Source organism: Eutrigla gurnardus (genome assembly GCF_963514095.1).
Source record: "Eutrigla gurnardus genome assembly, chromosome: 11".
NCBI classification, from domain to species: Eukaryota; Metazoa; Chordata; class Actinopteri; order Perciformes; family Triglidae; genus Eutrigla; species Eutrigla gurnardus.
In genome coordinates this window covers 9,438,235-9,451,653 of record NC_139925.1, presented here as the reverse complement: position 1 = coordinate 9,451,653, position 13,419 = coordinate 9,438,235, and the positions used below count along the sequence as shown (strand labels likewise).

Here is a 13,419-nt window from a genome sequence, read left to right as displayed (position 1 = left end):
ATATTGGTAACGCACGTGATTTTCCTACACTAAAAATGTCTAATGTGAAGAAGGCACTTTAAGGTTAAAAGGACCAGCGTGCGCTGGCTTTCATTAACCACTGCACGTCATGCTTCCTTTGTGGCGTTTCTTGCTGTATTGGAAGTTCTGGATAAGTATGACAAATTATAATGCGACGTATCCTATTCTTTTAGAACAAAGCATGTGTGTTTTGCTGACTGGCTCAGGTCACCGTTAATGAGCAGCAGCTCCCCCCTCCCTTTTTTGAATGTGGCGTCGGAGCTCAGCTGCATTCCTAATATGGACTGGAATCTCAATACATTAGAAAGCTGTAGAGATGTTCAACACAGTCACTACAAAGAGCGAGTCAATGGGTGCTATCTGAACTTTTGCACTAAGTTCGGGAATTCTGCGACAAATATTAACCATAGTAACTCATACTACTACTATTATCTGCTTCCACCGCAAATAATTCAGGCCGAGTACTTTTCCAAGGTTATTTGTTTAACTATGTATCGTAATTGCGAAATTATGTACCACTGGGAATAAAAAAATAATAATTGCATGTTAGCGGCAATTGCACGGTTACAATGACGAACAATTTTGCTTTTAAAATGTCACCTTCGTGCAGATGTTTAGCGTTGCGGGGGAGACGAGTCATCTATCTCTTTGCCACTGTGACATCTTGGCGGTGTTTTGTCACGCATATCTAGTTTTGACTGGTTTAATCCGGTTCTGCGAGCATGCGCACTCGGTGTAAACAGGAACTGACTGAAAACCAGGACAAATTTGCCATAAAGAGAAGGAAATGATCGGAGCAAAACGAACGAACGTCTTGTTTTCCCTCATATATTAACAAACATACATGTTTTCGCGTACCAGATGACGTTATTTTGATTGCATCGCGTAGAAGACGTATATACGATTTCGACGATTTTGATAGATTCGTCAATTCCGTTGGCTAGCTAACGTTCACGTTAGACAGTGACGATTTTCCTCCAGGCTTTGCTTGGCGTATTCGTCTGTTAAATTTCAGACATAGAAATAACTGCGCGCAATTGATTTGTCTTGAATTTGGAGACTTTCCATCGAGAGAAATCTCTAAAAATGGTTCAAAAAGATAAGGCGCTGGAGACGCCTCAAGTGGACGGTGAACCGAGCCCAAGCCCAGTCTCCGGAGAGGTTTGTGAAGAGGCCGCTGGCCCGGTGGAAGAGTCCGACATCGGAGTCGAACCGGTTGGCAACAGAAAGTTCATCTGTGGAGTCGTGGAAGGTAATATTGAATATTCGATTACACGTTCACATGTGATGCAGCTGTGACCTGCATGCAATCAAAAATGGGGCCTCAAAATGCCGCAGCAGACCTGCTTCATCTTGGGGGAGAAGATTGTTGTTGCAATCACCTGTAGTGTAGTATCGCATCATAACATTTGGAAAATCAATAGTCAGACATTTGATTGGGAATTGTCTCAAGCGACAGGGGACTCTTAAACTTAATGCATATGTTACAAGATAAACAAATTAATCATGTATGGTTTTACAGATTATAAATAAACAGTGAATTGATATTTAAGGTGGACAGTTATGAACATTTGATCATCAATAATTCCCAATTAGTTGTTATAGGATTAATTTTGATTGTCGTTTTTTCAAGAAAATATACAAAACGTGAACTAAGGTGAAGAACAATTTGTTTTGGTTTGTGTGTGATATTATAAATTGAATATTTTGTGTGATTGGCTTCTGCTCAGACAGAATAAGAATTGAAAAATTCATAGGCACAATGATGAGTTATCTTGCAGCCCTGTCTGGGGGCAAATTGGGATATGTAGCAGTCAAGCAGCTGAACATGCACATTAAATGTAACCTAAAGTCCGTACTGTAGAATGCATGTCAATTAATCCCATTGTTTGCTGATGCAGGCTTCTACGGTCGACCATGGACAATGGAGCAGAGGAAGGAGTTATTCAGAAGGTATGCACTATGTGAATTATTAAAGCAGTCCGAATAATGAAATACCAATAATATTGCACCTGGGAGATTTCAGGTGTTACATTGAGTTTGTACATCATTGCATTTCACAGGCAACAAAAATGGGGACTGAGTACATACCTTTATGCACCCAAAGATGACTATAAACACAGAATGTTCTGGAGAGAGCTGTACTCGGTGGAAGAAGCAGGTGACTATTCAGCACAGAAAGGAGTAATAACTAGTTGTCTAAGTAAAAGGTCCTTCTGAATATCGCAGAATAAGAAGCTTTCAGAGTTGTTACAACAGCACAACAATGCATTCAGTGAGTAATTGTTTCCATCTGCCTCCTAGAGCAACTCATGACTTTAATTGGCGCTGCAAAGGAGCATGGGATAGAATTCATCTACGCCATTTCCCCTGGACTGGACATCACCTTCTCAAATCAGAAAGAGGTTTCTGCACTCAAGAGGAAACTCGATCAGGTATTCCGACAATTTCTATGACAGTAGCATGGACAATGTGTCTTGATGTATTCTGTGCATCTTGCACTCTGCAGCATTATGTGCCATAACAATGGATATCATTTTGAATCCCTTTCTCCCCCATAGGTTACTCACTTTGGCTGCAAGTCATTTGCCTTACTTTTTGACGATATTGAACACAACATGTGCCCTGCTGACAAAGAGGTGTTCAGCTCATTCGCACACGCTCAGGTTTCCATTACCAACGAGATCTACCAGTACCTGGGGGAGCCTGAGACGTTCCTCTTCTGTCCCACAGGTACATCAGTTCTGTGTCTGAATCTGCACATTTTACATCGTTGTGTCACCGACTGATTTATTCTCTATTTGCTTGTTTCCTTGCCTTGAAATAGAATACTGTGGAACATTCTGCTACCCAAATGTCCCTCAGTCCCCCTACCTCCACACGGTAGGAGAGAAGCTCCTGCTTGGCATTGAAGTTCTATGGACTGGTGAGTTAACAGTTTTCTGTCTGACCAACCCCATCACTACCGTTAATCCTACAATCATACATGTCAGATTAGTAGATACATCAAGTAATTGCGGTATGTTTTATTTTCTGCAGGCCCCAAGGTGGTGTCCAAAGATATCTCAGTGGAGTCAATTGAGGAGGTGTCAAGAATCCTGAGAAGAGCACCTGTGATCTGGGACAACATTCACGCCAATGATTACGACCAGAAGAGGCTTTTCTTGGGGCCATACAAGGGCCGATCCACAGAGCTCATCCCCAGGCTGAAGGGAGTCCTCACCAACCCCAACTGCGAGTTTGAGTCCAACTTTGTCGCCATCCACACGCTGGCCACCTGGTACAAGTCTAATATGAATGGGGTGCGCAAGGATGTGGTCATGAGTAAGTATGATCCAAATGTTAACTTAGTTGTAATGTTTTAATGCGGATCCACTGTGATCTCTCTCTGCCGGTGGTTATACCGTGTCACAAGGCATCATAATGCAAGTTCATTAATGCGGTCTATTCTATTTTTCACCAGCGGACGGCGAGGATAGCACAGTGTCCATCCAGATCAAGCTGGAGAATGAAGGCAGTGATGAAGAACTGGAGACGGACATGCTCTACAGCCCACAGCTTGCTCTAAAACTGGCTCTCACAGAATGGCTAGGGGACTTTGTTGAGCCTCATCAATACAACAGTGAGAGCAGTCCCATTATCTGATCATATCTTAATGCTAATGGGATGGAAGAACATGATTCAGTGAGGCATACCCTTTGTCTTTCAGGCCGACAGGTGCCTCAAAGTGGTGCCCAAAGCACAGACATCGAAGTGTCGTCCATGGCGGCTCCCTCTCTCTGCTCTTCCACGACAGTCACAACTGTATTCCAGCAGCCCATCATGTCTCCAGCCATGCCAGCTCTCTGTCTGGATCCACTCTCACACATCATGGAAAAGGGACCTCTGGAGGAAGAGGAGGTGAGGCTTATTTTTATAAAGAAACAAAATAGTATCACATGAATGAGTATGTCATGGTTCCTCGAGAAATGAAACGCTCCAACAATGTCGTTTATGCCTTTAGCAATTATTGTACGGGCTTCTTTATGATCATACATCACCAGAAAATGAACTTTCTTTCATAAACATTTGTTTTCTGGAGAGGAGACCATCTGTATATGGATCTACAAATGTATTTATACTGCTCCTGTGCAGGTGGAGACGGAAAAGAAGGATTCAGATGAGGAGCCAATGGAGATGGTGGTTGAGAAGCTGGATGAACCCGAGCCAGGGGCAGAAGCTGACCCAGAGGAGAAGGAGATTGGTCCTATCCTACCTGACAAGATGACTGAGGACCTGAAGCCCATGGATACAGATAAGGAGAGTCTGACAGAGCCAAAGTCTCCTGAGGAGTCTATCCAAGAGGACCCTGGGAGTGATATCGCCCCGATGCAGACAGATGATCTGCTCAAGCAGGTGCCACAATTTTTTTTGACTCTCCGTTTCCTTATATATCTGAAGGCAAAACCCATTAGAATAAGTCAAAGGCACACATTATTTCTGTTTTTTTTTGGTTCTCAGGATATGTATGTGCCTGGGCCCGACGAGACGCCCCTGTTCAAATGTGAGCCCCTCACACTTGAGGACCTGTGCTTGCTGGCGGAGCTCTTCTACCTGCCATATGAACATGGACCCAAGGGCGTGCAGATGTTGAAGGAGTTCAACTGGCTACGAGCCAACAGCAGCGTTGTCAGCGTCAACTGCAAGAGGAAGGAAACTGAAAAGGTGGGTCAACTCCTTTAGAATCAACATACATACACAGTCGAGAGAATGAGGTCTATCTGAGGAAACTAGTTCATAATTAACTGGGCTTGCTTGTTGAAAACAAAATGGTGGATGTGTACTACCTATGCTGCCCATTGGGTGGCGCAGTTGTGAAAGGCGATGGAGAGCACCACAGAGTATTGTTCTGTTTGTGGAAACTACAGCTTCGCCTATTAAACCATCTGTCATTTTTCTGAAAGATGTTTTGCCATTTTACAGAAAAGCACAAGTATGAATAATAAAATGTCAAAACTGTCACGGCTGACTGGGACAGTTGAGTCAAACACATCCGTTGTTAATGTTCATAATTTCTGTATTATGCATTCTTATTTATGAACCGTTGTGCTGCATGCAGGTGGCGGAATGGCAAAGTAGGGCCGAGAAGTTTGAGGAGATGTGCGGCTCCGTCATCCAGATGTTCACGCGGCTGTCCAACTCGGCCAACCGAACCATCCTCTACGACCTCTACTCTTACATCTGGGACATCAAGAGCATCATTTCTATGGTCAAGTCTTTTGTGCAGTGGCTAGGTATGTATGAAGGTAACCACAAGGCACCCGCTCTTAGAGAGCATTGCAGTAGATTAGATTTAATAGTCTGATGAAGTCTGGTAATCCTGACTTTCATTACTCTCAGATACACATTTATACACAATGAATTTAATCACCTTAAAAAAACGATTATATAAATAAAAATCAGTATAACGATTAGCTGCATGGAATATCTTGTAGTCCAGTGCTATATAGTTTAATGAGGCACATTTATAACTATTTTACACATCATGCACAGGCTACTTAACACTTAGAGCAATATGGCTCATAGAGATCTTAGCCACCACCTGTAAGCATGGTGACGGATCAGAGCAGTGGTTAATACCTCCAGTTTTAATTTATGGCAGTACATTATAATTCAGCTTTGCACAGATCAGGTTAGGTGCATCTCAATAGATCAATTTGTCTTGTTCCACACATTGATTTCTTTTGTTTTTTTTTCCTGACTGAATGCCGCTTGCACTGCCAGCATCCTCCTGATTTTATTCCATAACCAGCTGCCCCCCATCTCGGTGACATCTTAACTGGGTCTCTGTGGCAAACGTCCCAGCAGGGTAACTGCTGCTTGCTGTGTATCCAGTAACATCACTGCTGCATTCCCACACAGACACACTTGCTTCCATCTCTCTGTCTGTGGGGATGGGAGCCAGGGGGAAGTCCCCATCCCCCCCCCCCCTCCTCCATGCCCTAGCGCGCACGCGAGCTTGGAGAGCAAGCTGACTGACTATGGAAGGCCATTCTGGTGCATAAACTCCCTGAGTAGACTCTAAAATGAGGCGGGATTTCAACAGCGAATGTTTTGCTCAACCTGTATCCATCGCCCTGTGTAAGAGAGGATATTCTCTCTCTCTCTCTCTCTCTCTCTCTCTCTCTCCCTCCCTTCACCTCAGACTTTCAGATGGTGCACTGTGATGCAGTTTGAGTGACATTCAGCCTTTTGATACCGTCTCCCATCTTTTTTTTTGGAGTGTTCATTTGAATAGTCTGAAGCACCAGCATGGCCTGTAGTTTATCCCCTGTAACCCAGTTTCATTCACAGGTTTCTGTCCTATATGGTAAAGCTGAGGACTCTAGCCCAGAGTACACAGCAGGCAGCATACCCACACTGGCAAAGCCATGTCAAAAAGCTACACTACCTGCTTGATGCATCAGTAAATCACTGTAACCACTCTAGCAACATAGAGGATATCAAGTGCCCCGTGAATATAGTCTCTGAATATTCCTCGTAATAACTACAGTGTCATTAAGTGCCAAACTGTTGACTTCTGCTGTTGCTATTGTCAGGTTTTAGAAATCAGGTCCCACGGTTTCCCCCTTTTTAATAGAAGCTGTGCAGCCGGCATTTAGTCACAACCTCCCTGGTTATTGTACTGCGAACACTTACTAATAACTATTTCTACTGTTTTCTCCCTTCACTATGTACAGATGGAAGAATCCACAGTACAAGTTTCTACTGCTATTGGAGCGACAGTGGCCGATGTATGCACAGTGCAAGCGTCGCGACCTTTTTGTTTTACTCGCAGTTGACAGGAATTTGTGTAATTTTCTTGATTTTCACTAGATTTATAAATGTAAGATCAATTTGGAGGAAAAGGAAGCGGCCCTCCGGATGAAGTCACATTTTTGCGCAGCGATTTTAGCCTTGAATTCTAAGTGTTAACTCCCAAATTTCTCTCTTTGGCAGCATCTCTCTAACTTGTTTTTTTGTTTCTGTCAGTAGGCCTATAGAAATGACACAGACCAGCCTGATGCACCTACTAAAGGGAATTTACACTTGCTTTTGAAATTTAACCATGGCACATGATCTTCATCCTACTCAGGGATATTTTTGATTGTGTATTGACGATAAGTGTGCTCACACACACATGCTTTGTCGAGATCATGCGTGAGCATTGTGTTAAGACAATGCAGTCTGAATGGATCATTGAGGTGGCAGACGAGAGGTCATCCTTTTGTCCGTGTCCGAGTTTTTTAATTTGGGGCGAGCAAGTTCAGAGTTCCTTCCTGTGGGTGCATCTGCGTGCTGTGTTGTGTCAGTTCATCAGAAGAATTGTTTTAGGTATCAGGCTGAGGTTATGTAAAGCACTATTAGGTGTTCCCACGCGCTGCATTTGTCTGGTCACATGACAGGGCTTCTCGTCAACCGGGGTTAGACTTTGTTAGCAGGCACGCTGCTGTATACACACTCTTAAGAGCCCCCCTTGCTTTAGATGTATACCCCTCGATATGCTGTGTCCCTGCAGTGTGTTTCATCTTTGGTCTGACTGACTGTGGCTGTTTAGTAGTGAGTTGAAAGTCCCTTTAACCCAGGGAATGTTCATATTAATCCTCCCCCCTGTTCTAGCTTCCTGGTTTGATGACTCATGCTCCCCAGTCATGTGACGAGGCAGATAATATGATAATGTGACTTCACACGGGGTGCTAAGATGAGTGGGGTGAAGGCACCTGAAGCTTACTTTTGTAGTCCGAGGGCAGTATGGGTTTCAGCTCTGATGGTCAGTGTAATATTTATGTAGTACGTCAGATTTTCAAGGAACGGGGCTGAACTGTACGTAACGCTGTTCTCTCACCAGAGTCCTTACTTCTTAAGACCTGCATACCAATTCATGTGGAACAGCAACACAGAGAATTTATGCTGCGTTTTATTTTGGCCCTGAATTCTTCATGCAAACACGTAAGCTTTAGTTGCTTGAGCCCCCCCGTCATTAAATATTTTCCTCTGAATATAGTTTATTCCAAATTAGGCCCTTTTTTTAATGTTTTAATGAGTAAAATAAAATACATTTATTTATATGGATTATGCTATTAGATACATATGACCCTCCTTCCTCCCCCATTTCCCCACTCCCTTCATCTGTCAGAGAGCCCCATCCTGTGGTAACAATGTCCGCTTGGCTGTGCTCCTAACAGGGTGTCGTAGTCAGTCCTCAGCACAATGCCTTAGAGGAGACCAAGAACCCTGGGCCTTTAGGGGAGGTCTAGCAGGAGAGTTCCAGGTATCTAATGCACTGAATTTACAGCAATCTAATGGGAAAAAAAGAGTCTTGTAAACAAAGTGGACAATGGTAATATGTGCGTATGTAAGAAGGGCTTTGGTCTGTCGAAGGTGAGCTGATCGTATCGGGTTGGGCTTCCTAACATCCGAGTTCCATCCCCTCCACTTATTCTCCATAGTAGTTCACTTCCTTGCATTATTTTGGGTTATGTCAGTTTGTCGGAGGGTTCACCTGAAACCCATCCTGACAAGAGGTCACAGCCAATGTTTGGCATGACATTTTCTGATTGATTAATTTGAATTTCTTTCAGCAACTGCCCAAGGAGATGCTGCTTTTCCCTAAGCGCGCGCAGCGCACGCGAGCATGGCCAGGTTTTATTTTCATGACATCTCATTTCTTTGCAGGAAAGCACAGCGTACAAATTACCAAGCCAACCCTTTGCAAGCGCACGCACAGGCATCGCAGCGCCGGCGAGAACGCAAGCATGTTTTGTAACGGGAAAACTCCATGATCAAACACACCTCTCCAGTCTAAAGTAGTATCTCCATACTTGGAGAGTAGCAAAAAACACCACGATGGCAACTAATATGCCAATGAATTCCTCGCATTTAATTTTTCCTCATTGGTTTTTTTTTTCCTGGAGTTCTCTCTGCCTCTCTGCGCCAGCATCATTATTTTTCTCAACAGGAGGGTCCTGCGCAGCGAAATATTGCGATGTCTTACAAAAGGGAAAGGAGCATCTCCTTCAGACAGTAAAACCTTAGTCAGACCAAAATACCACTCTTGTTTTATTATATACTTGAAAAGAAAATGTGTGTGTGTGTGTGCTTGTTTTGCGCTATTCCTTTAGAAAGGTGAGAAAGATGTGATGTTTGCTCTTGTTGTCCACTGTCAGATCAACAAGGAACGTTATACATGTGGGCTTTTTTTATTTTTTTATATATATATATATATGAAACATTAATATGTATCATTCCAAAGCCCTTTGCTCTCTTTTTGTAGTTCCTTTTGGTTTGGTAGTGGCTCAACTGTAGCAAATGCACAGTGAGGCAGTCAGCCACAGCAACACGCCGCCTGGTCTCAGTTAAACTGAACCCGTTTCTTTTGATACCCACAGAGATTGTTGCCAATAGAAGCGGCAAACGATCTTTTCTACCAACCTCCACCTTCAATGCCGTCCTCCAAAATCTATACCATAAGGCCGTACTTTCCCAAAGATGAGGTAGGATGTTTGTTGGCGGATTTATTATTCAGTCATTCTCCTTCTTTTTTTTCCAAGAGCTCTTTAATAATTACAGTTACTAAGCATTAATAATGTCATAGCCGAAATGTAATGAATGTATGGTTGATGAAATTATGTTGGCCAGTTACAAGTATTCCCAGCAGAACTGGCCTAGTTTAAGCTGTGAATGTTTGCACCTAATGTGCCACGACACTCTACTGCTCTTTACATCAGCAAACGTGCTGAATGTAAAGGCAGCTTCAGATCGTGAATTTCCAAAATGTCTTTTAGCTTTCATATTTCGTGCCATGATTGGTCTAGTTACAGACGTTCTTTCTTTTTTTTTGGCAGACTGCAATTTATAAAATCTGTAAAGAAATGTACAGCGAAGGAATGGAGGATGCCCCAGTCCCTGATGCGGACTCTGACCTCATAGGAGACAGGTAAAACCGTCTGACGCCCGGACTACAGTTTCCCCTTGCAGTGCAAGTCAACACGGCTGACAGAAATCCTTCCCGTTTGTTCACAGGTTAGTAGGAGGTCTCCTGACGCTGAGTTCAGACTACGGGTTTGTGCTCGAGGACGATGAAGGGATCTGCGGTTATGCTGTCGGGACAGTGGACGTCCAGCCCTTCGTCAACAAATGCAAGTTGAACTGGATTCCGTTCATGCAAGAGAAATACCTCAAACCCGACTGTGAGAAGGACCTCACAGATGCTGAGGTAGGATCCTAACCCTTCTCTATTACTACCATGACACGGTTGTGTCTCCCGTTGTTGGATTTAAGTTGACCGTCTCTGTGTGTCGTCCCTGTAGAAAATGATGCTCAGTTTTCACGAAGAGGAGGAAGGTCTTCCAGACTCTTTCCTCTCCAACTTCCCCTCTCTCATCAAGGTTGACATTCACGCCAAGGTGGACGACCCCAGTGTGGCCAAAAGCATGATGGGATGTCTTCTCTCTTGTCTTAAGGCCAATGGTAGGAGGCAGCCGTCTTTATTTATGATAGTAATGTTGTTCGCTACTATGCTAGGACGTGTTGTGTTGTTATTAGTGGTGTTACAACATTACATTAGACAAAGGTGTTAATCAGGACACGTTCAAGCACTGATATAATAATCATCCTGTGACCGAGGTCTTAAACCACTTCATTATGGCTCAGGGACACCGTAGAAGATCATCGTCAGCTTATTTATCCTCACTGATTGTGTGGAAGATGATGTTGGGGATTTCTGTTATTGACTCGGTTATCTGTGCTTTCTTCCAGGGTCTCTCGGTGCGTTCTGTCAGGTTCGGCAGACTGATAAGAGAATGTTGGACTTCTATGGTAAGCTGGGATGCTTTGAAGTGGCCAAAATGGAGGGCTTCCCCAAAGACGTCATCATTATGGGACGCAGCCTATGAAGAAACGTCCTGCTACAATAGCAGACGGACAGAGAGACGGACAGCAGGTCGACATGGCTTAAACATGTTTGCTACCTTCATGAGAAAAAAAACCTTCCATGATGATTTTATACCACATTACCATCTGGGCAAGCCCCGGGAAAAACCTCTTTTTAGGATTTGTGTACAGAAGCACAGCAGTCGCACACAGATTCCCTGCGCTGCCATTAGATTTCATGGCTCGGTTGGATTCAGCAGCTCCGAAGCCAAAAGGCCGATGAGTGATCTGTAATCGGTTGATTTGAGCCAACATGGAAGAGTGGCACTCCAGCAATGATTGCGAGGTTCCGCTACTCATATACCTCCAGGAAAGGCCGGAAGTGATGATTCCACAAGCCTTTTTCTGATTTAATCCGGTAGTCATTACATGGATATTGCCCACATGCCCTAACGCAAAGTGTCTGTATCCGAAATGGAGGCAGAGCTGTGAAATGAGGGCGGCCTGTATCTCAGGCAGTGTCTTACCGGTACATCCTGCCTCGACACCGAGAAATAACGCAGCTGTCGACATAAGTAGGACACCTTTTATACAGGGTGTGAGGTGCTATGTGAGAGTATTCCTTTCATCATCGCGTCATGGTATTTCCAGTTGCTCCACAATAGACTTGGAGAAAGAGGCCTTTTTAAGTGCCGTGTTTCTGTCAAACAAAGCGATGCGAAACGCCGCATGCACACACGAAGGGTGGAAAATGGTAGCTTTTGGGGGGTTTGTGAAACCCTCAACAAAATCGTCACAGCTCATCAAGGCGAAAACGTTTGTTGAGATTGTTAAAGACTCAACCAGGAGGTCCTCCAATTTGTGTTCAAGAAGTAGTAGACATTTGGCAAGTGCTAGGAAAGCTTGCACAAGTTTACAACCATCAGCCTATTTCTGTTCAGCGCTTTTCTCGTGGCCATTTTTTATTTCTTATGATTCAGCGTTTTTTTGCTTATTTCCCTTTTGAGCTTTTGCCTTTTGGTTTATTGCCTTTTGATTTTAGGTTTGTATCGCAGAACCCAGTGTCTTCTGTTTTAAAGGCTTTTCTAATATGTATCAGTCAGATGAAGCTAGAAACGGGTGATTTTAGGACATTGGCCTTGTTATTGCTCAAATTCCAGAGATGTAGCCTGACATCGAGGGTCACATGTCTTAGTTTTGCCCTCTACCAGATCCCAAACTCCAGCACAGAAATGAGTCTATAAACCTTAGCTGACTAGCAGGCGTGTCAGTGTCACAGAAAGTTCAGACAATCTAGCTAAGCTGTATCAAATATATGTAAGTATTAAACGTTTTCTGATACCCAGTGGGACCAAAATTGTGATATTCTGATCTGCTATTAAGAAGAAATATGCAACATTTGATTGAGTGGAATGCATTAGTTAAAATAAGTAAGAACCCTAAAGACCTGGAAGCATTAACCCTCCCACTTTCATTGCTCAGTTTTTTTTTTCTGAACCACTAATTCCAAACCTGACTTGCAAAGCAGCAGGTAATCTGGACGACGTGCAAGAATTGTACTTTGCTAAAAGCTTTTTTTTGGTAATATAAACCACATTACCACAACACATTAACATCTTTCAGTTTGCATTCCTCCCTGCACTTTTTCAACGTGGCATACTCTCAAATGAATGTCTTCTCGGTCGAGCGGTGAGCACTCTTGGTATCCGGTCACCAAAGTGGCTCTCACACTGATGAGCTGTAGTTGTCGGGTCTTGGAGCTAGGCCTTTTCCTATCTGTCCACTGAATGTTTTATATTCTGACCCCTTTCCCATTTGTTTTTGTAAAATGTTATGTTGTTGATTTAAAAAAAAGAAGAAAAAAGAAAAAAAAAAAGCACTTGGACTATAGATAGTTCTGTTGGTAACGTGAGGCTCATAAGTTGCTTTTCAGGAGCTGCTTGCCAATGTGTTGTTTTGATACTGTGTACATTCATAATGTGCATGAGGTGTATTGGATTTGCCGTGGCGGTCATTAGAATAACCTCATTTTATTCTACACAGAGGAAGAAGCATGCCACTCACCTCTGTGAGTATGATACTGTAGTTCGTAGCCAGTCAATCATAAAGTGTTATTATTTTGTATATCTTGATTGAAATTGTGGCTAGCGTTCTGTTAAAAGTGCTGGTTTTTGTTACAATGCCCCTTGTCCGGTACGGCCATCCTATCTGGCTGTGTTTCAGCAAGCTGTGAAACTCACTTACAGTTCTGCTGTTCCTCTTCTCAAACAACAGCAGAATTTTCAGTTGTAAAAAAAAAACGTCCTTGTTGCCGTTGGTCAATACTTTAGCTTTCTCCTCTGCCAACCGGTTTTGATAGAATGGGCTGGGACTGAGGGAAGGGGCTCCAATTGTACATTTTGATTTTCGGAGTTTAGGGCTGGGGAGGGGCGGGCATTAACCGATGTAAAATTTGTATGTAAGATACATAAGATTCAAAACTAATAAACCATAATAAGTTACTTTAGT

The 13,419-nt window shown here is 43.4% G+C and overlaps 1 protein-coding gene across 1 annotated transcript; it reads left to right on the top strand.

The window, feature by feature from the left end:
• The first annotated feature begins 777 nt into the window (after window positions 1–777).
• Window positions 778–13,347, top strand: oga (O-GlcNAcase). Its single transcript, XM_084020854.1, has 18 exons — window positions 778–1,273; window positions 1,923–1,974; window positions 2,085–2,182; window positions 2,326–2,456; window positions 2,583–2,754; window positions 2,849–2,947; window positions 3,061–3,345; window positions 3,485–3,643; window positions 3,731–3,921; window positions 4,156–4,416; window positions 4,522–4,725; window positions 5,120–5,294; window positions 8,226–8,311; window positions 9,429–9,533; window positions 9,885–9,976; window positions 10,063–10,255; window positions 10,350–10,509; window positions 10,798–13,347. Exons 1-18 carry the CDS (start codon window positions 1,108–1,110, stop codon window positions 10,932–10,934), a joined length of 2,766 nt encoding a protein of 921 aa, XP_083876980.1. The 5' UTR covers window positions 778–1,107; the 3' UTR covers window positions 10,935–13,347.
• Window positions 13,348–13,419: the final 72 nt, after the last annotated feature.